We start from the raw sequence: 23,144 nt of genomic DNA on the forward strand, positions 1-23,144 counted from the left end.
TTAGCAGTTAATTAAACCTATATTATACTCGGAAATACTCGGGCGCTATCCGATTGTCGATCGACGAAACGAATTCGGCAAACTTCGGAAATTTTCGGAAAAAGGAGGAATTCCTCCCGTTTTAGTCACGTGACGTGAATTGTAATAAAATGTATTACTGGAGGCTACCTGACCTAAGATTCATTAGGAATAGTCAGAATCTTTTGGCCTGGGAACCAGACTAGTGCAACCCTGCAAAAAAATTCCCATAGACACTAGTGCTAAATGCGCATACTTCAAAATTTCTTTGAAAAAAATACTCAGAACTCTCACAGCTATTCAAGCTGCACAGAAAATTATGATCAATGTGTCATCTTTCATTTTCTTTTCATTTTTTGGTGGGTTGACCGTTGACTTTTTCGAGATAATCTCACCCAAAGAAGACATCCCCTATTTTCCCCAAAGCGGACAAGTAGCCATCTTAAAAACCATCACTCCACAACATGGCAAAGAAGCGCCACTTTCGAGCAGGGTGACCGTTGTAGTCGATTTTCGGCTAAATTTGACAGATTGTTTGTTAAAAAAAAAAGAGTTTGACAGAAAATTTGACAAAATTGAATTTTTGGCAGATTTCTGGCAGAATTCTGCAAAAATGGTTATTTAACAAAAAAAACATAGTAAATTTGTACATTTGTTTACAAAAGCTTTAATCTTTTCAAACAAACCCTTGCATAACATGCACAATGGGACAGTATGGCTGGTCTAGGTGCTGAGGTTCCGGACTTCGTCGTGACGCAACAGCGTTTTGCCCGATGTATGCAATTTCATAACATCATTATGTATAGCTATAGATTGTTTATAATGTAATTTGAACCTTAACCAAGGCAATACTACATCATCTGCGTGTGATTTTAAGGGTTTAAAGTGTATTTCGATTTATTCTGGGGAATTTGGCAGATTTTGTTAAATGTGACAGATTTTTGAAGTGCATTTAGCAGAATTTGGCCAGAACCTTACGATCACCTTTCTTTCGAGCCCAATAACATCCAAAATGCTTAGAATTGGAATCCCCCAGTCCGGGCCAGAGATTCATTACCATATTTCTTCAATTCCCCAATTTTATGGCTCTCAAACCTCTCTCAAAACTCTAACCTGGAAACATGTTACACTAGGGCCCTGTTCATGATGTCCATATTTTATGTTTTGTACAATAACCCTTCGCTCGTAACCCCCGCCCTGCAAACAGGGGCTAGGGCGCTGGGCCGGGAATTGAGGGCTGATGCCATTCACAGAATCTTGTGAAGGAAGTGGGGATGGCATTCTGGGTAACATATCATGACCTATATGTAAAGACAAAATTATAGCTGCGCCAAATCACGATTTGCATGCCCTCAGTATTTGAGCATATTGTGGGCCGTGCACTTGAGGGTTCGTAAACAGTGAGGATGGAAGCCGTGCACAGGAAAGTGAGCTTGTATTTCTGTGCAATTCGCATGAAATTGGGGCTCAAAAAGCGCTCTATTTTGCATTGGAGTGTAGGCGCCGTTTTTCAAAATGGCGATGGGTGATCGGAAATTTCTCCCAACTTACAATTGCATTACCACCAAAAAAATTGAGGAAAAATAGAAAGACAATCAAACTAAGCTTTAATTTTAATGTATGTCTCGAACACCTTAGAGAGCAAATTGTGAGTATTTTCTTGAATTTCTAAAGTAAGGGAATTTATCATTGGAGTCTATGGCAATTCATTGCACCTATAGGGGCACTGTTGAAAGCGGACACTCATGGACACTCTTTGGCAGTAGGTGGCGCTCTTCATCCCTGCCGACTGAAGAGACAAGCTTTTTACGACCGGCCGATGTCGCCGGCCCGATTTTTCTTCGCACGTCCCCGCCTGGCTCGCTCTTAAAATCTGTAGCTAGCAGGTTGCAATTTTTTTTTTTTTTAATCTTTGGGGTTTTTTTTGTTTTTTTTTTCTTTTTTTTGGGGGGGGGGAGTCATTTGTTAGGTCCACGATTTGTACCGATTTGTATTTGGCATATTTTCGAGTAGTATAATAGGGGTGTAAGTGGCGCCACCAACGTCAAAATATCCCCCCCCCCCAAAAAAAAACACCCAGTTTGTTTGAAAAAAAAAAAAAATTGTGAGACCCCCCCCCCAGCCAAATGCTGGGGGCGCTATTGGGTAAAATAGGCGCTTAAAATATCGGAAAAGTAGGAACTAAAATATCCAGCCAGTTTGCAGGCCTTTACGCAGTTCTAGAAGTTGGTTTTAAATTGCGCGCTCCAGTTCTGAAATTGCGCACACTATTCAAAACGAATAAGGATCGGAACGTCCCACTCTTATTTTCAAAAATTCAAATTAAATAATTTAAAAAAAATAGCTCATGTCGATGTCAAGCATTTAAAAAAAAAACATTTTTTTTCTGGGGCCAAGATTTTGGGCAAATTTTTTTGGGTTTTTTAACTGCTACAAAATTTTGCACTTGACGTAAATTTAATGGTTACCGTAGTCATATTGATCGAACGAAACTTAATTTTGATAATAATCAATTATTTAATATTCATAGATTCACGACGTATACCTTTGATACTACCGATACTACGTTTTTAATACTACCGGAGACCTGCCGGGCAGATGTAAATATCCAACTAAAGCAAAGTAAAAAAAAAAAAAAAAGAGGATTACAAAAAAATCAAAAAGTTATGTGCTAGCCAAGCATTCAGGGATCGGTCTGAGCCATAACAATGCCCCAGCCAACCCATTAGCACTCTTCTGGGATCTCGGCGTTCCCGGCCAATACACATTTCCTTCCCTATCCATCCATGTAACACCGGAGGGCCAGGCGCCATGTAAAAGCAAAGAGCTAAGGGAGGAACAGGGCGGCACCCTAAGCCCTGATCCTCCGTGTGGACCACATGCCCTGAACCTGTACGAAGACGCCAACCTGGAACTCACGGACAGTACCAGCCGCAGAGCTTACCGATTAAGCTAAGGTACCGTTGGTATTCGACGACGGGAAATTAAACATCTTGTGCATTACAAACAGTTCAGTCGCATCTTCCATAGACGACCACGCGCGTGCACTTGTAGTGGCATGAACACGACGCGCTCTACTCCATAGCGATTCTACACAAAGCAAAGAAAAAGACGGCCTCACGGCTGTTTCCAAGACTTTCAGATTAATGCACACCGAGTTTAAACTAGAAGATATATTACTTAAACATTCTAGAGGAAAAGTTTTACAAAATGAACAACTAAACATCCGTACCTGGTACATTTCCCTACTTGTGACAAACGCACATTTTGACTTACAGCAGAATGAGCAACGGAGATTTGCACGTAATTGACAGTGTGACCGGCGGGCTACCGCAGTGTGCGTACTGCACTGAAAGTTCTCGGATTCATGACGCGCCGTTACTTCAAGTAATAAATGCACACTTGGCACTGTAAAGAGGATTTTGTAAGCTTCTTTTTGATCGGTCATTCAATGCAGTTGGTAAAGCTAATACCCCGTACCAAGGACCAAACAAATTTGTCTACTCAACAGTCCTTTGGCCGCCATAAAATACGGCGAACATCATTTTGCTACGCTCCACCACTGTGTTGTTACCATTGATCTCCATATACACAGACTGGATAGGACATCGCGTACGAACGTGCATCCGCGCGCGCGTTTTTTGAAAAGGGTAAAGAACACAATTTCGCATTCGAGTTGTGTACACTTTCGAACGGAGGATTAAAAAATGAAGTTGGGTTTTCTTCGTTTTTTTGGTCATTTTTGAAAGAATAAAAGAAACAGAGATCTAAATTGATCCAAATCGACGAGGAGTATAGTCAACTTGAAGGTGTGCGCAGCATTAGATTGCTGGAGTCGGGAAGTAAGGAGCGTTGAAGAATAGGACAATTATTCGCAAGTAAGTTTTTTTTTTAACGAGGCCTATACAACATGGCATGGAGGAATATGAACATAGCAAATTATAATATTGTTAATGTTGTCGCTCTGAGTTTGAGGGGATGGAGGCCTGTGTGGTAGCTAGCGAGATATTCTGTTCAAATTCCATGCGATCTAGACCTGTCATGCTGGTCGCCGTCCATGTTTTTTTAAGACATAGGCCTAAACGTGCATGACTGACCCGGCAATGGCAATGAACAAAAGTTGACTTGTTTAAAATAGTTTATTCGAATAACCTATATAACTTTTACATGCAAAATCTGATTGAATTATGTCTGCCTTGGCTTTAGCTCTACTCAATGGAGCGCTGGAACTTCGGTACCCTCCGTACAAGCTTGTACGGAGGGTACCGAAGTTCCAGCGCTCCACTCAGTAGAGCTACCTTGGCTTAACGCCTACCGAAATGTTTCTATTATTTGTCTTTATAAAGAGAAACCGAGGAGATGGTTTATGCTAACTTACTGCACAACTGGCCGATTGACCTTCATATCAAACAAAGAACTTCAACAAAGCCATATAGCAAAAACCACCAGCTGCAGGACCGAGCCGGACGAAAATGGAGAACTTCACGGAGGGATGGAATCGACTGTATCATCCACTGAATGGAACATGCGATAGGCATCTAAGCGTTTGACTTAATCAATTTTTACGATGTGGAACTGTTAACATTGATTGATTTTGGTTTTGGAAAGAAGTTGTGGAGTTCAACGCAAGTATTTTTATGAGCTCCCAAGATGACTGTCACATTATTGACAGTGTAGGGTTCAAATTCTATTTCCCCACATTTTGCCACAGGCCGCCAATTTCCAATAACGCGATCTCAATCGGACCTATAGTTTCTAGAATTATCGATGCTAGAAACCTGTCTATATGAGTAACAGTTGGTTTATTGTTCATACTGCAGGTGTCATTACATACCTCAGAACAGGCATCACAGATGTACATGTAGATTCAACTTAGAAAATGAACAACTCAATGAAAATGAGAGAGAACAATAGAGAACGGTAAAAGAAAATTGTTGTCTAGCTGGCCGTGGCGAACGAACTGAAAACAAGTAGTTGCCACGCGTAACATTTGAAACTGATTAAGAACGCGTAAGTGCGCGCAGTACGCAAACCAGAAGCGCGCAGAAGACTGGCCTCAACAGACAGTTTGTATGGTGAAGAAAGCAATGAGTACTTTTACGGTTTGAAATTATGTTGTGTACGCCGTTATATAAGATTACTAGCTATAGCCATATACACCGTCATATTCGCTCACAAAAACGATTCCCATTACACTTACAAGTAATTATATTTATTTTCAGAAGTACAGCTAAACATTTAATTATAAACAAGACCGTGCGTAGCTTGAATTATTCTTTGACAAAATTAGTATAGTACTATTTTGGTTTGTGATTCATCTCCTTTCACACAATATCACAAGAGGTGAACGATGTCATTCCCTGATCAATCTAGGGACGGGAAGAAGTTTTTACTGATTACTTTGTAAAATTAAGGTTTGTTTACCTTTTAGATTGTAATTGGTGTATGTTCAGGTTCAGTTTAATAAATATATCAATCATTTGAATGAATCTCCATACAATTTTTCGTGTGAGTGTTCAGTTAAAAAAATATGATGTTATTTTAGCATATTATTAAAACAATTATTCATTTCGTTGATGGAGTAATTCAGTGTGCTCTAATGACCAATGTGCCAAAAATGAAATGGCAATTTACTTACAATCATTTTTGGGAGGAGGATTAAAAAAAAAATAAGGGAAAAGGAAAGGGGGGGGTTTCTTGAATTTGGAAAATGCATAATAAGAAAGTGTATATCAAGAAAGTGTGGAAAAGCTGTTTGGAGGGATTGAGGGTAACTCTTCATCGTTCAGTTATTTTTTTTTTAAAGATTGTTTTGGAGGAACGCTTGAACCCCCGTCTGTAAGAAAAAATTCACTCAATAATCCATTTTCCAAAGTAAACAAAGTGAAAGCACGATGCGCGTTTACCCGTCTGACAGTAAACGCGCCGCCATTGTTCGGCCGCGCATTCGTGCACAAACACGGCGCGATGTCCTATCCAGTCTGGTTGTTACCATAGATATAGAATAAAGAGACTAGATCGGACGCGCGTTCGAACGCGCCATTCACTGTGCACACAACTTTTGGGTTCTTCATGGACGCGCTGCAAAGTCACGTGAATAGGGCCACGCGCAAAGGGCAGCTGCTAAATGTTGGACGGGAAAATGTCGCCAACACCTGAATTCAGCTATTCGTTGAAGTTCTTAACAACACATTGACATTTTTAACTACGATTTTCGACATTTCACATTCCTTCGAAAAGTTACACATGGGTTTGCATCTGTGTCTTATTTGAGGCCAAATTCGCGACTGTATTGAAGGTAATTGAATTTCAGCCAAGAATACTAATTTGTACCGAAAAGTAGCCACTGTGCTCTTATATCTTTATAAAGGCAAATGTCAAAAGCGTAGTTAAATGTCAACCTGTTTAATGAGATTTTCCCCTCCTTTTTTAAAATGTGCAATAAATATCAACCGTTACTTGCCTTTCAGACAAAACATAAACTTTTAAAGGGAATATACAACATTTGCAAACATCGAAAAATAAAACTACCAAGTTTTTACGAAATACCTTACTAGGATGTTGGTAAATGACAGTCTCAAGCATCCTGTAAAATTATGGCACCTGGTGTGAAGTCATTTTCAAGAAAATTGTAGTTTTGTGTACACTTCCAACGGTGGTCGGCCGACCACCGTTGGAAAAACCTAACTATTTTTCAACTACTGCTCCAACTTTACACTTTTTTCAGTCCAAATTTTGTTTGCTATTGGTTACATGTTCATGAACGGGTGCAGGCCAGCTAGACTGGTTCCCTTACCTTACAATTTTCCGGCATTTATAAATTGATCCATTTTATCTTTAGTGGAGTCAAGGAACCAGACTACTTGAACATTTTTGTTTTCCTTTGTTTTTCCAGCATTTTCGAACACAAAACTTCAAACATGTCAGTGTAACAATATTTGATCTATTATACTAACCCCTCAAATAGTTCATTTCTGAAAATTACAGCAAAAGCCAATGATGTACATTTCCTTTAATCTTACCAACATCAAAATGAAATAACAGAAAAAACACGCACTCGAAATATTACGTTGCTTTAATACTGCTAAGCTCAATGGGAACATTACATTTGAAATGAATGAATGACTACAAAAATAATCTCTGGCCATCTGTTGTGATTACTGAACACACTGATACTTGAATAATGTATAGGTAATAAACAATTTATATACAACTCGTTAGCTAATATATACACTGATGAAATGGCAGTTCCATATCCGTAGCCATTATTCCAGATGTCAAGAATATCATTGCTCATGAAAACATACATTTGGTTAACACGTTGTTACCATCCGCATATTTATGTGAAGGTCTAGCCAATGCAACTACCAGCAGGTGAGTATTGCTTCCCATAAATTTATGAACCAGAATAAGTAATTTCAATATAGCTTCCTCATATGCATGAACGCAAACAGACGGCTATTCAATCTTTCAATTTCTGAGGAGCAACAATTAGATGATAACGAAATACTGAGCGAAACTTGTTAAATTTTAGTCCATGCTTGAGGCATGGTTATGCGTGCATGGCCAGCTATCTCTTCACTGTACGCACATCAGCAGTGTAATCTTCTTTCTGACGAATACGCTTTCGTCAAGCAGTGCAAACTTCTTCATCTGTTCACTATGACTGTGATTCGTTGAGCAAGGCGCAGTTTTCCCAGCTCCAGCAAAGTGACTTCCAATTGCAGAATAGGAAACTGTGTTTCCATGGTTTCCATCTAGTCGGCCGTCTCTGGATTACAAGTTGCTCCTCTCTCCGGCCTTTATCAACCCTTCTACTCTGACGGATAAGATCTTTTTCGACGTGATCGTCGATTTTCCTGTCGGAGTTGACTGTTTTCCTGTTAAAGCTTGGATATATAGCCTTCCTGCTACTGCCGAGGGAAGATTTATTTCTGGTGGTAGACTTGCTCGATTTCTTGTGTTTGTTTTTCCGATACAGCCTGCACTGAAGTAATATCTTCGACGGGGGCTTGGGTCGGTTCTTTCCTTGTCGTTGGCAGCTTTTCTCTCTCGTGCTGAAGACCATACACGAGACTGTGCAACCTCGTGCCCCGTGGGGCGTTCAGGGGCGGATCCAGGATTTTTTGCGGGGGGGGGGGGGTCCGGGCACCTCAGATATTTATATCCGATTATTGAGGACAGGCGGACCGTGTCAATTACATCAAGGGAATTGTTTCTTTGCTTCACAAACTTACCGACAAACGGACGAAAAGTGTCGTAAAGATTGCTTAGGCTCAAGGGAAAGCGCCCTCTTCGCTGATATGTCCCGGAAATTCTTATGACTCCTTCAATATGAACATGCCCATGGCATACATGTAGTTTACAATAACAGTCCGTCGTATAAAAAGAAACAACAGATCGGGTCAGTGGGTTTTTAAAAAAACAAAACACGCAAGGTCACGGTTAGCTGAGAACCCGGAAACATACACTCGTCCAACCTGTTCTAGCGGGTTTTCTTACAATATTTTGATTGAATCTTTAATACAGTCCAGGATGGGCAAGGCTTGGGAAGTGTTGATCCTAGTGTTGCAGCTCACGACAGCAGTGAGATCATCGCCTACAACTCCCACTCCAGCCACACAACCGATCCCACCTAGCTTCATAGTCATCGTGACAGTCGAAGCCGTGGTTGTCGTTGCCATCGTCAGCGTCATTCTCATCGTGGTGTGCCGCAAGCGGCCAAGCACCGACCATGCCCCTGAGGAAGTGGAAACAGCTGGGAGCTATTTTCCCGTAGGCCTGCCTGGGAAGCGTTGGATGGGTACTGTCTATGACCACATTGTCACTTCTCCGTCCTACCACGGCCCTAGTGTGATACGGGGGACGGTAAACCTCGACCCTATCTATGAGACTAGGATCAAGAGCAACACCGTTTAAGTGATCAGCAATCTACAACCATGTCCACTTCGACTCTGCCTCTTATCGCCGTGTCAGATGTGACAAATTGGGCAGACTGCCTCACACCACCTTATGCAGACCTAAATGTCACTCGTGTAAACAAACATGGGCGGAGACTACAAGGAGCAGTGACATGCCCGCAAATAGTTTCGTTGTAAATACAAAAAAAAACACCAAAAATTATTCAAGTGCGCTCTGAATCCCATCTTCGTTGCTGTATGATCTCCCTCCCTCCCTTTTTAATGAAAAACTGCCACTCTTGGAATCAAAATTCTAAAAAGAAGACGGATAAGAGTCACCACGCAGTTAGTCTATGAATTATTGCGGCATGATTGTGTGGATGCCTTGCGTATGGTTTGGAGTCTCCCATCCCAGATAGTTACCATAAGCCTGCGAAGAATGAGAATCGGCAAGCAGTAGCGTGGCAGGAGAAGATCCAACCTATCCAGAAGACCGCAAAGCAATCGTCGTGAGATTTCTCCACGTATACTTCAGTGTTTCTAAAAAAATGATCATTGATCTACATGACGCCCCCCCCCCCCATGAAATGTTCCAGCCCGGCGCCCCCCCCCCCCCCAGCGCCCCCCCCCCCCCAAACGGAAAAATTCCTGGCTACGCCACTGTATTGTACTATTGTAAAACTATTACAACTATACACGTACAATGTGAAACAACATCGCTAATAGGCCTTACTATACGGTGAATTCAGTAAACACAAAGAATTCGGATCCATCTTGTAACTTCAAGAAGATATAATGCTATAATAATATTCGCTGATTACGAGAGGGGCGAAAAACCCGCGAAAAACCCTTTTAGGAAAAACACGGGGAATTTCCCCACCCGACTCCATTTTATTATGGCAACCAAGTTTGTTAACTCTTTTCATTAGAAGTTGTAATTAACTTTTTAATTAATGGATTTGTTTGTCCGCAATGCAGAGGGGGCGTTTAGAATAACTTGACGTAAGTGATTGGAAAACGTTTCCCCAACAGCTTTTGCTCCATGCTGTCAACAAACAACAACCCACGCTGTATAAATACGAAACTAATTACATTTGATATTTCATATACTTCATTAAGCTAACACATCCATCATTTGGACAAAAGATGGATTTGGTCGTAAAATAGCTGCAAACTGAAAACATTTTAGATGAAAAAAGGAAAGGAAATTGTATATTCTAATGTATGTTTTTATCTTGCTAGTCTCATTTCTTAGTTGGTAAATAATTGATATTTTGTAAGGCTTAGATTTGAAGAAAAATAATTCCTTTTAAACCTGTGTGCATGAAATGTAAAAAGTATACTAATCAGGAATTAAAATGTTAGTTTCATTGTGTTGTCATATTATATTTGTTGACTTTATCTCGCATCTGAATGGATGTTCCATCGTATATTAATCAAACTGAATAACTGTTTTAATACACTTTGTATTTATATGCAAATCACCGGGAACACATAAACTAAATTATAAAATAGTCAATTGTCTTAGGAAATAAATATAAGTTGGCAGTTAAGGCTCACCGTACACTAGATGCTCAGCAGAGTCTGGACAAACTTGAGTCTGTATAGCTTTGGCACTCGAGCCAAGGCGAATCATTCTCTGCCACCGACCCGGGTCAAGACATTCTGGCACTTACTTGTCATCGAGTAGAACCAATTAAGTCAAAATAATTCTCAGACCAGCTGTAACTTTGCTGGTCGAGTCATGTTGTTTGTTGGCACTGACTTCGATTGAGTCGAGTTATTTGTTGGCAGTGTATTGATGTTGAGTTGAGATTCGAGTCAATCCATTTACTGTCACTGACAGTGACTTTGATCAAGTTGACTCCTATTTTTATGAGAAATGCACACATCTTTTTCAAGTTGGACTGAGTCGAGTCGAATCAGGACAAGTTTAGCCTAACCTGGCAAACATAATTATGAGCCAAGTCGAGCCTTTAAGTGTTGGAAACATGCGATTCAAGTCGAGTCATAAAGAGTCAAAATTCAAGCCGAGTTGAGTCAAAATTATATAATTGTCTCGAGTCAAATCTTTTCCTACTTTACTGGCACTAAATCTAATCAAGTTTACGTCATTTGTTGGCATAGGCTTGAATCGAGTCTAGTCTGCTATCGGTTGCATCGATGCCAACTTTGATACCAACTATATATGCAAAAGTCTACCCAAAAAAAAACAACTTTTTAACGAGTTCAAATAGCCTGGCAAAACACCCCAGTATTAAAACAAGGATTGTTAGTAGTTACAGGACTATTTATTAATTTTGTCGGGGTGTGGCGTGCGTGTCTGTTCTATTCAAAAGAAGATTGATGGCGACCTCGCACCCCATTGTAACAAAAATGAAATATAGGTCAAAGCAAATAAAGGAATTGGCCTATAGAACAAAGATGACTCGCTTTCGTGTAATCTAACACGGCAGTTTGACGCCTAGCAATCTAGTCATTTCGGAGTCCGCTTCCTGGTCGCACGCAATAGTTTCCGGACCAGAAAACCAATAAAAGGGGCAGGATGGATGCGGACTTGCATCAGTTGTTGGAGGAGAGTTTCCACGTTCAAACACAGCTAGTCTAATTGCAAGATGAAGGTGTTGCTGATCCTTCTTTTGTTGGTCGGTTCTGCACTGGCCGGGACTGACCAGGGGGTAAGTTCAGATACTAATGTCTGAAAACAAAATCTTAATGTTGGGAATAGTTTTGTTTGGGACAGACAATATTTAAAAAAAAAAAAAAAAAAAAAAAAACTGGTACAGTAAGTGCTCATTTATTGGAATGTCTTGTATCAGACAACCATTGTGTACATTTTTTTTCTTAATAATTTGGGAGGCTGATCATTCTTACTTGCAGCTGGTATGCTGAATTGTGAAGGACGCGGCTACAACGTGGTCGGGCCGCTGGCACGTAAAGGCGCCTATGGCTGCCGGCCACATCGACCCATATATATGACCACGGAGCACAGCCTGAGATCGAAATTGTTATCTCTGAAAGGGAAGAATGTAATAGATCTTTTAAGGTTCAAATAGCGAGACTAGTTTTGCCTTGAGATTCCACTTCCTTTTGCCCAGATAAGGTGCAAGATTGACCATCTTGCGTGGAATGCTTAGAACAAAATCTTTGGCCTGCAACACAAACAAGATACGTGATTATATCATAATGACGCCTGGATTTCACACAAACCATTCTATAAAAGGTGAATTTCTAGCCAACGTCCTTAGTACTTGGAAAAAAAATCGGGTAGAGACTCATAATTCTTTATTTTGCCCTATGATTTTGTACGGTGATCCAGTGTTGTAGTACTCGGACCCGTACTTGGGTACATTTTTTGGTACTCGTACTCTTACTCGTACTCATGAAAATGTCCTCGTGCTTGTACTCGCAAGCAAAAAAATACCCGTACTCGATAGTACTCCTACTCGTAGGCCTACTCATGTTAGAGTACTCGTTAATGTACTCACTCTCTGACAAGGGCGGATCCGGGGGGGGGCGAAGGGGGCCATGCCCCCCCCCCCCCCCCCCCCAAGAAACCATTTTTTTTTTTTTTTTTAATGTGACATCGCAATAAAGGCAGGCAATGAGAACACCACCATCTTTTCCTCAAAAACACATTGGTTAAAGTGGTAAGAAATTGCCTCAGATCGCACCACAGAGCATCTAGAATCCACAAAATTTTCGGGGCCCTTAAGCGGGCCCCGAACCCCACGCCGAATTTTTTTTGACCCACTTTTTGGGGGGACCAAAGGATTTTGGGCCCCCCCCCCAAAAAAAAAAAATTGTGTTCTGGATCCTCCCTTGCTCTCTGAGTGATCCCCGTTTGCTATTTACGAGGTCCGTATAGTGACTTTGGGCGTGATCCCTGGCTGCATGGCATACGGGTTTAAGGCTTCTGACAGCTGCGTCCCTTGAACAAAGAGTTTGAGTAGAGCATTTAGGTAGAGCATGCAACCGAGGTGGCAGGTTCAAGCCCGTTCCAGTCAATTCGCTGTTCAACTTTTCAAGAAATTGTTAAAATTCAGTTTCCATTTGTGCTTCATTTGAGAGCATTAATAAGGTGCATAACAATATTCCACCAGGAGCGAGACGAGTTCACTGGAGAGGCGGTGGACTTCTTTCTGGGCAAGGACAAGATGGCGGCCAAGTTGGAGATGACTCCGTCTGCTAATTGTGTGGAGGGAGACATGGAGATGACTGAGGAACAGAAGGAGGTCTACAACATGATGCGAGAGGTGACGGCCAAGAACAGAGCCCGAGTGCGCCGAGCGGCCACCACCGCCTTCCGACTGTGGCCCGACAAGACTCTCGTTTACAAGTTCGACTCACAACTGAGTGAGTATATAGAGTCACTTTCACTTGGGAGTTGAGAGATTAGTAGTCCAAAACCTTCGTTTTGGCTTGGGCTTCAAGATATTTTAGTCTTCTGACTTGAGGTACTCAACCCTGTTATTTCATGGACGAAAGTAGGCACCAGACGGTTAAGAGTGAAAAAACGACCTATTTTATCTACGGGATAGCAACTTGTTACAACTGATAATGTAATTACCAACCAATAACGTATAATGTAACAACAATTGACCGATACTAACTGATAATGTAATAAGAATTGACCAATAGTGTAGCAAACGTTACTACACAATCAGTTTGTTTTTTTACATTATCGGTTAGGACTGATATCGGTTAGGACTGATAATGTAAAAAATATTGACTGATTGTGTAGTACATGTTACTACTTTATCGATATTTTTTGTTACATTATCGGTTAGTGATACAATATTGGTCAATTGTTACATTATCGGTTAGTGATACAATATCGGTCAATTGTTACATTATCGGTTAGTGGTACAATATCGGTCAATTGTTGTTACATTATCGGTTAGTGATACAATATTGGTCAATTGTTACATTATCGGTTAGTGATACAATATCGGTAATTTGTTACACTATCGGTTAGTGGTACAATATCGGTCAATTGTTGTTACATTATCGGTTAGTGATACAATATCGGTCAATTGTTGTTACATGATCGGTTAGTGATACAGTATCGGTCAATTGTTGTTACAGTTTCGGTTAGTGATATCACTCCATTATCAGTTGTAACAGCTCACCAAATCACCATTACATTTCTCCGTTACAGTCCCTTATAGTTAGTAACATACGTTAACATTGTCTAGTGCTCCTATATATTTTGACCGACTTCAACCAAACTTTGTTAAAAGTATCAGCAGCCAAGCTCCAACGTGTCAAAGACCAAACTGGGGTCAAAGGTCATCATGGGGTCACTGGGGTCAAAAACCTGATTTTAGTTTTTACTCAAAACACTATCTCCCTTCATAAATTACATGGCACAATCACGTGACTCATGCATGAACACGAATTCGTTGGCCAGCAGCCTCCGAGATGTTTCCGATCGAGCTTGTTATAATCTGAAGATGAATAACTTCAGTCGCAACTCGTGTGAAATCTTGATCATTTCGATGGAAGGATTTTACTCTAAATTGTCTTGAATGTATACGTTTCTGTGAGTTGGGTGGGAGTGTTCACTCTTTTGAGAAAAAAAAAACAAGAAGTGTTTTTCTGCTCCGTGAATAATCAAGTACATACGAGATCAACCGAGTAAGCGTGTCAAAATTGTTGTTCGTAAGCTCTCGGAAACGCACTATACAGTGTTTATAAAAACCATTAGTACATCGGTGAAGGGCAAAACCCGATGCTTAAACGAGATCAGCGTTTAGTCGAATTGGCATTTAGCTTGAAGTGACATTCAGATTTGTCACAAGTTTAATTCACAAGTGACAGTCAGTCGGTCAGTTAGTCAGTCGGGGAGTCAGTCATGAGTCAGTGAATTGGGTATAAAGAGTATACTAGGCTGGCCCTCTTGAGTCAGCAAAAATGGAAGGAGTATAGACTCGACTATATGAAACAAGTTCAGTCTATGGACTTTATTCACGAGTTGGCCATGCTAAATTGAAAGGCGAGGTCAAATTACAAATTAATAGCAGTCTGCTCTGATGAATGATTTAAAATGTGTGATTTAAACATGCCACATTTTAAGCCACATTTTAAAAAAAAAACTTGAAAGTGAGGCTAGAATGCAAAAATAGTCTGGCACCATCCCGTACAACAGTTCACAATTTATACAATACATTCAGGGAACACGACCAAAATGGCTTCCTCGTGGATATAAGGTCCATTATCTCCATCCATTTTTATTGACACCAATTAAGACATGGTGTAAAATCGCGAAGTAATTCCCACCGGTTCTTAAACGTACTGGTGCAATCACTAACGTACTGTGATTGATGACTTCGCCATGCAGGCCTTCAAATCTCATATCTGGTCAATTAATTATTATATTTTTTGTCGAAGGTAAGACAATGAAAACAAAGTTCGAAGAAGCCGTCGCTCTGTACCGGGAAACGACGTGCATCAAGTTCGTTGAGGCTAAAGATGGCTACTCTGGAGACGTCAGACCGATCAATATCAAGGGAACCGGCAATGGGTAAGACTTACAAAGATTTGAACGATGGGAAGAAGACTAAGCATTGACATGAAACCGTCTAACAGCGAAAAACGGAGGTCATCGTGCGACCGTGCGGCACTCATCAGTGGGGATGTTCATTTTCACCCTCGGTTACATAATACGACTCGTTTTTTGCATGTTACAGAAGGTCACTGCACTTTGCAGTATGTTGAATATTTTCTATAGCCACCCAAACAACAAGTGGTCTTATTGCGGCTGTTTGGGGGTAATATATCTCAACTGGGGGGGGGGGGGGACACCAAAAAGAGGCACTTGCTCAGTAAAAGGCGTCTTCCGTCGGTGCAGCAGCGTATCCGACATTTCTTCTTCTTCTTTTTTTGCACATCCGTGCTGAAATGTCGACACTTTTTTTCACCGGACACTTACAACCTCCGTAAAATCAAATGGTGGGGGGATCTGGTACCATCTTCCAAAATAGGGGCGCTCTTCAAAACCGGTCATTATGCAAAACTACGCATTATGTGCACATTTTCAGGGCGCATTGTAAGGGTTCTAGGGCTTGGTTTAATTATTCCTTTTTCATATCAGAACTCTCTATACCATTTTGGAAAATGGTTACTGAAAACAAATTATCCGAAATATAGGACCAGTTTTGTTTTCATCTCGAGACTGTACATGTCCGCAAGAGGGGTACTTTGGTAAATCTTGGGGGGGGGGGGAGGCAGTGCCCGCTTGTTATCCCCTTCCAGCCAATTTCTTCAAGTCTTTTTTTTTTAAATACTATATCGATATCGGAGTTTTATACTGAAATTTGCTTCGAATTTGTGTCAAGGTGCTACTCGACAGTTGGTGGACCAGGCGGAAATCTCAACTTACAGGAAAGCCGATGCGATCACGTAAGTTGCAAAATATTATTGTTTGAAACTTCGTGCAAAAAATGTAGGCGTACGTGGTTCAACTGATGGGAGTTTGAATCTGAATCTTTACTTCTTTCTTTCTTGTTGATGTCCGTTCAGCTCGGGGTTTGCCTTCACGAGATAGGCCACGCCCTCGGCGTCTACCACGAACAAACCCGCTCGGATCGCGGCGACCACGTCACCATCAACGAGAAGAACATCAGGAAAGGATACGGCAACAATTTCAAGATGGTGGACCGGCCGCTGCTCGCCCCGTATGATCTGCAGTCTATCATGCATTACTCGTGTGATGTAAGTGCACGCAAGCCGCTTTTTTTGTAGACTTTTTCGATATACACATTAGTTGCTCACCAGTTTCAACCACAGCTCTACTATGCCGGTTTGAACTTAGGCTGGTCGACGACGGTTGGACCAGCCTACACCAATGATGACCGTCGCATTGCTGGTATTAATAAGCCTCTGTACTGATGACGTCACACTTTGTTAACATGTGCACTTTCCTATGGAGCCAGTGGTGGCCCACGGTCTACTGAGCACCATAGGAAAGCGCACACGTAAACAAAGCGTGACGTCATCAGTACAGAAGCTTATTCAATGGCCGCGCGCGTCATTCAAAATGCACAACACTGAGCATGTCTAGACCGGGAAGCGTCCCGTTGTTCCATTGTTGCTATATTACTTACATGTACTGCGCAGACGTAGTTTACGTCACGAATAAACCCCTTACTACGTCTCATTTTCGTTAATAAACGAAATATTTTATCTAGGAAATCTTTTAATATACTTAAATGTGCATGATCTACATGTTCCTGTAGGCTTTCAGCAAAGATGGCCGCTCGGAAACCATCGTTCCTCAAGATTCTTCGGTGAAGGAGAAGATGGGATTACAGAGGAGACTTTCCCGACTGGACATCTACAAGTTTAACCTGATGTACGGCTGCTACGGTGAGGCCAAATTCCACTGTTCCTTAGTGAAAACATATTTGAAACTCAAGTTAAAGTTTATATTTGAAACCACAATACACCGGAACAAATTCTAAAGATATGCTCTCACACGAATTTTAGCCCGTAGGTAGACAACAGCTAGTCTATGCAATAGACCATGGCAAAACCATGGTCCATTACATTTGAATAGGTTCGCTCATGCAAGACAACCGCATCTTGACCTCTAGATTTTGACCAATCAGCGGGCGCTTTCTTTACCGGGTCTTCGATCATTCACCCTACGTTGCGCGTCGTAGACATGGATAAAAAAAACCTGTGTCACGCGCCTGTATCATGTTACGCAATATGCGCCCTGCTGTTGTATTACATAACACTGCATTCAAATTGACCACTAGTCCTGATTTGGGAATGAAATGACGTCACGCATGCAAGATTCAGTACGATACACGCCCGAACGCCCGCAGCATGTGATTCACTGGTCGAACGTGTGTGACTGAAAATACAATTTTTGACAGTTACACATTTTTTATAGTCACAATTTTGAACCCTGAAATTAGTTCTCGAAAGAATAACACAAAAACGGCATGGTTGTGCGGACGTTTATATTCTACTTTTAAATGCTCTTTCCAATTAATAGCCTTTCATTTAAAATGCGTTTCGTATACCAATCGGGCACACTCCAGGACTTATAGTGTGGACGTAAGGTGAATCCAAGGGGAGTCCAACAGGGGCCATGGCCAGTGCTACTCGTACCCTTCCCTCGCAGATTTGTGAAAATATAAATTTAAAAAGAGAGATAGAAAAAATGGGGAAGCGCCCCTTACGTCATAATATAAGCCCCAGCTTTTTGAATTTTCAACCTCCACCCCACCCCAGCATTGGCTACTCCAGACCCATCGAGTTGGGGCGTAAAGAAAGTAAAAATGTCTCAATGTCGCCATCTTGTCTTACTGAAGAGGGCTGCCCCGAGGACCTGAAGGATAAGTGTCAACATGGCGGCGTGCCGTCCAAGGAATGCACCTGCGTTTGTCCGGAGGAATACAAGGGACCTTACTGTGAGATCTTCAACGCCGAGACTGGTAAGGACACCGACGGTTACACCACGGCTTGCTTGTTTTTAGAAAAACAGACGGTTTCCTGTAGATGGTCGCATAATCGCATGAAACTGCTCAAAGTAGCGAACCATACCCTAAAGTTTGTCGGTAGAAATTATTCACACTGCAGAAACTGCAGTGTTGAATTTACACTGTTGGTATCTATATAGGACCATCTGGTGTTAAATTTTACTGGTGTTGTCCTATATAGATACCGAATGGTGTTAAATTGACACTACAGTTTTTGCAGTGCAGTGTAAACTGCTTCTCACGAAATCGTTTCGTAAACATTGACTTTAGGCACGGGTTGTTTTCATTAAATTCTCTGAATTTACTTCTCAAACAGTCTTGCCTGGATCTCAGAAAAGAGACCGTCTCGCATAGATCGCAACACATCTGTCAAAAGAAAACATGAATTTAACTTCAGGTGGAGTCAAAATTGCCCACTCTCTGCAACTGCTTTCGGTTGCTCGTGTAATAGTCCATTAATGGGTTAACAAAGAACTACGTTTAATCTAAACTACGTTTAGAGAGGCCTTATCAATTGAATGTTGTCGTTTTTTTTTAGTTTTTAAAACAAAAGTTGGATTTAACCTTTACGAAAGGAATTGCTATTGACCCTTATTACATGATATTAATTTGATCTCTCAATAAAATGGTTCAGCTTGCAGTGCGCTGTTCACGGACACGTCAGGGGTAATCCAGAGCCCGGGCTACCCTGCAAGATACCCCAGCAACACCGAGTGTGTCTACGCCATCGAGGTAGGCTCATAACTCAGCATCCAAAATGCAGCATAGTCGCTAAATTCGACTCGTGTGCCGCGGTACATGGGTTCGAATCCTGACCGTGGGAACATGGTGCTTTGTGCTCTTAAGGCACTTTACCAGTATTGCTTCGTCCTTTGGATGGGACGTAAAGCCGTAGGTCCCGTGTGTTGTGTAATGCACCTTAAAGAACCTAGTAACACGTATCGCTAAGAGAAGGGGTTTGCCCCGGTGTTTCTGGCAGTGGCTGCAATATGCGCTGCAGCACCTTGAAAACCCTGTATAAGGTGCTACATAATGGGTCTCATATTTCTCATAGACTTCATTTACCTGTCTTTAATAATAGACATAATTTCCAGTGCCTTGAGTACCTAATTGTTGGTAGGTACGTGCGCTATATAAGACTCCGGTATTAGTATTATTAAATAGTAAGTACTCATTTTTCAAACATTATTTCACACATCAATCGAAATGGATGGGCGGGGGCAAGTTATGAGGTCATTCGAAAGAACCTGGTATGTACCCTCGTTTGTGCTAATTGTAAATTGGTATTGGGAAAAAAATCGCTTGAACAAACAAAATCAAAGTACCTTTTGACCCACTTTTTGAAATAAAAAAACAAACAGAGGATGCTCTCACTTAACATCAGAAGACAGTTGTTTACCGACATTTCCCATTAAAAAAAAGTTTAAGAAATTGAAAGTGGAGATTCGAGATGTACATGTAAATTCATGAACTTCCACTTTAGGCTTTCGGAGAAGCGGTAAAAACCAACTCATATACCGATTTATGAGAACAGTACAATAAGTTATAAAGTAAGTTTTAGAAGTATTAATGTCAATGTTGTATAGTTCCTTCCAGTGATACAGACGGGCCTTTTTTTTCCCATTCATCTTGTACAGTGTCCTGTCGGTATGACCGTCCATCTGGACTTCACTGACTTCGACGTTGAAGGATACGGATGCTTCTATGACATCTTTGAAACGAAAACCGGTGACATCATCGATGAGATATACCCTGACGAGTGAGTCACATTTATGTACAATTCAGAGTGCATTTTGGACTTAACAAAATAATTGGATCTATACGGATAACAATCATTGCTGGATATGTTGACCGTTTCGTTTAGGAAAATGTCCCACTACCTAACAACCCCTGAACGGAGACTCAACTTGAATGGCATTATCGTATTCATAATCTCTCTTTAAGGGGGAGAATTTGATTCACTGTGGGACCTGGGGGTAGAAGGGATGTTTCTGAATTCGTGTTTTTGTTAAGGTTTATTTTATTTTGTAAAGTTGGAAACAAATTGCTGTCAAATCTGACCGTGCAGTTGCCTGTCGACGCAACGAAGCGAGTTTTTTTTCTATCCAGTAAGTCCAAAATTAAGACTTGTTTTGTTATTTTTACTTACTTTGCTTTGACCAACAGGTACTGTGACCGGGAACTGAAAGGTGTCGCCAAACACTCCAAAACAAACCTGGCCCTGATGAAGTTCAAGAGCGACTACATGTTCAACTACAAAGGATTCCAAGTCGAGTATCGTTGCGAGTAAATCCACGACAGACATCACCTGAGTGGCAGTATACAACACGAGGATTCTTATGTAAACGACGATTGAGAAAACAGATGCGCTAGATTCAAGACTAAAGATTTTAGTTTAGTGCAGTTGCTTTTGTAGAGCTAATTATCGTTGCTTAGTAGAGACATTTAAGCACGCTTGATCAACATCTTTAATGTTAGAAGCAAGCAAGTCACCACCAATAAATTGATTTATAATCGTTGAAACTTTAATTGACACCAAAAATTGGTGTCTTTTTATGAACAAGCTATACATGCTTGCAGGCTGGTCGGGGAATGGGTTAGTGCATTTTTCTTAACTTCATCTCCCAAAACGATCCGAAAAAATGCTGTGTTTTGTGAGAGTAGCGTTATACAACTTTACAAAGTGTTCAAAGACTGTACAATTTTTTTTGGGGGGGGGGTCAAATAATATGTGATTATCAATAGCTAAGGCGCAAGCAATACAATAGCAGGTGTAAGTAAAACAACCACTATCATGACACTGTGAATAGTTTGTTTTAATGCAATGGGCCAACACAGCACAGAACCAAACTTTCACTATCTTCTTTCAACCATAGTTCTGATTCTGGTCAGCAAAGGACATTTCCTTCAGAAAAGAAAATGAACAAAATTCATCTCTTTGTAGACAACGTGCGGGGGAGAAACTGGGGAACAACAGAAAAAAGAGGGGGGGGCAAATGTCTTCACCCCCCCCCCCCCCCCGCACCACTGAGCACAGATCAAAAAACTTGATATAGAACCATCCTTTTTTTTGGTAAAATATTTTGGCGATGTTTCCCGCCCGAAGAATAATCCTGAAGCCAAAACTTGAGGTCCTGCATTATGAAAAAAAGTTCTTTCCATTTCAAGTAGGGAGATACTTCGGTCAAAAACCATGCCAGCCCTGTTAAGAAATTGCTTGATAAATTCACTTTATGTAAACTGAATAATGTCTTAGAACGTTCTAGGACAAATAGATTGATTTTGATCGGTGAAAGCTATTCTGGGCCTTTTTTTTTAAAAACCCAGTTGCAAACCTTGAAGTTGCATTTTCTTTAATCTTGCTTGACCTTAAAAGCAGAGAGATGAATTCATCTGCCTTAATTTCAGTTGATGGAATCAGTAATAAGCCCCGATAATTACAGTTGTGGAATTATTGATTAATCTCATTGTAAAGAGTTGCTTTGCTTTGCAAAAATAAACAAACACATCAAGAAAGAATCTGTTCATGACCTCTTTACTCTGCCTGACCTGAGATTCATCAAAAATAGTCAGAACCAGACGAATGAATTTTTAGTACCTTACATTTACTCTCTAAATTCCAAAGAGTGATTATTCACTCCATTTGAGTGAAGATTCACTCCCACAGTCGGAAACTAGGGACGGGACGTTTTGGAGTGAAATTCCTTCAATCGAAACGATCGAGTTTTTTACTCGAGCTTCGACTGAAATGGTTCTTTTTTTTCAGACTTTTTTAATCTACTAAGTAAAATGAGAGTGATTTTCACTCTAAAACGTCTAGTCCCTAATTTCACTCTTTGGAATTTAGAGAGTATGACCGTCTTTGGACCGTTCATACCAGGTTTTATGATCACCCCGTCCACCGTTTGGAAAAAAAAAATCTTGGTTTGTTTTAATTTGAGGCTCATTTCTATATTTTAATTCACCTAACTTTGACCTTCCGGTAGCCCCGGAAGGAAAGGTCAAACGATTTTGACATCGGTAATCACAATATTATGGTGTATCAGATCACAAAGTATGAACGTGATCGTTCATTTTGTTAATGAGGTCTAAATTGACCTAAACGATCGCTTGTAATTTGATACCTATGACGTCATTATGACGTCAAGTAAATATGCACCACTCGTACCCAATCACCCAAAAAGAAAGAAAGATGAAGAGAAAAGAAGATTTCATAGTTGTCATTGGAAAAGAGTGATTAGGTCGTATACCTGATCACCCAATAAAGAAGACTAATTGCTACCTTTTCAAAACAGTGATCGGTTTATGCCCGCTCACTCTATGGGCATTATTCACAAGTTCACCATTTTTGTCGAGTTCCCTGAATGCATTTCATTAATCGTTAACTGTAGGACGGGATGGCGCCTGACTATATTTATGCAGGCACAATAAAGCCTGCTATTTTACTGTGGGTTTTTTTTAATCTGGCTTTAAACATTAGGGAATGTCTAATTACAAATTTTAAATTATGTATTGAAGCAGAGTGAATTTAATTTAAAATTAAATTAATTTCATGTCTCTTCGCTAGTTCCAAAAGGTAAGATATTACCTCACTTTCAGTTCAATATGGCCGACTGGTGAATAAGGCCCATAAACACTAGGTGTCTGTTACCACGACGGTTACAGTCCGATAGTCCGTATGGTTCGATAGTCCGAAGGGTCATTACTCCGAAGGTTCGTAAGTCCAAAGGTT

The 23,144-nt window shown here is 40.8% G+C and overlaps 1 protein-coding gene across 1 annotated transcript; it reads left to right on the forward strand.

Annotated features, from left to right (window-relative positions):
• The first annotated feature begins 11,492 nt into the window (after positions 1-11,492).
• LOC119721109 (blastula protease 10-like) lies at positions 11,493-21,931 on the forward strand. The gene is made up of 10 exons (XM_038191005.1): positions 11,493-11,596; positions 13,022-13,274; positions 15,312-15,444; positions 16,259-16,322; positions 16,443-16,634; positions 17,159-17,288; positions 18,245-18,367; positions 19,047-19,144; positions 20,050-20,171; positions 20,579-21,931. Exons 1-10 carry the CDS (start codon positions 11,534-11,536, stop codon positions 20,700-20,702), a joined length of 1,302 nt encoding a protein of 433 aa, XP_038046933.1. The 5' UTR covers positions 11,493-11,533; the 3' UTR covers positions 20,703-21,931.
• The last annotated feature ends 1,213 nt before the right edge of the window (positions 21,932-23,144 follow it).

This window comes from Patiria miniata, unplaced genomic scaffold (genome assembly GCF_015706575.1).
Source record: "Patiria miniata isolate m_02_andy unplaced genomic scaffold, ASM1570657v1 HiC_scaffold_9, whole genome shotgun sequence".
NCBI classification, from domain to species: Eukaryota; Metazoa; Echinodermata; class Asteroidea; order Valvatida; family Asterinidae; genus Patiria; species Patiria miniata.

Excerpts from the sequence above, each read along its gene's own strand:
- LOC119721109 (XM_038191005.1), top strand. The coding sequence starts at position 11,534 with ATGAAGGTGTTGCTGATCCTTCTTTTGTTGGTCGGTTCTGCACTGGCC. Across the intron at positions 15,445-16,258 it reads ATCAAGGGAACCGGCAATGG|GTGCTACTCGACAGTTGGTG; the intron begins GTAAGACTTACA and ends ATTTGTGTCAAG. Across the intron at positions 17,289-18,244 it reads CCTGATGTACGGCTGCTACG|AGGGCTGCCCCGAGGACCTG; the intron begins GTGAGGCCAAAT and ends GTCTTACTGAAG.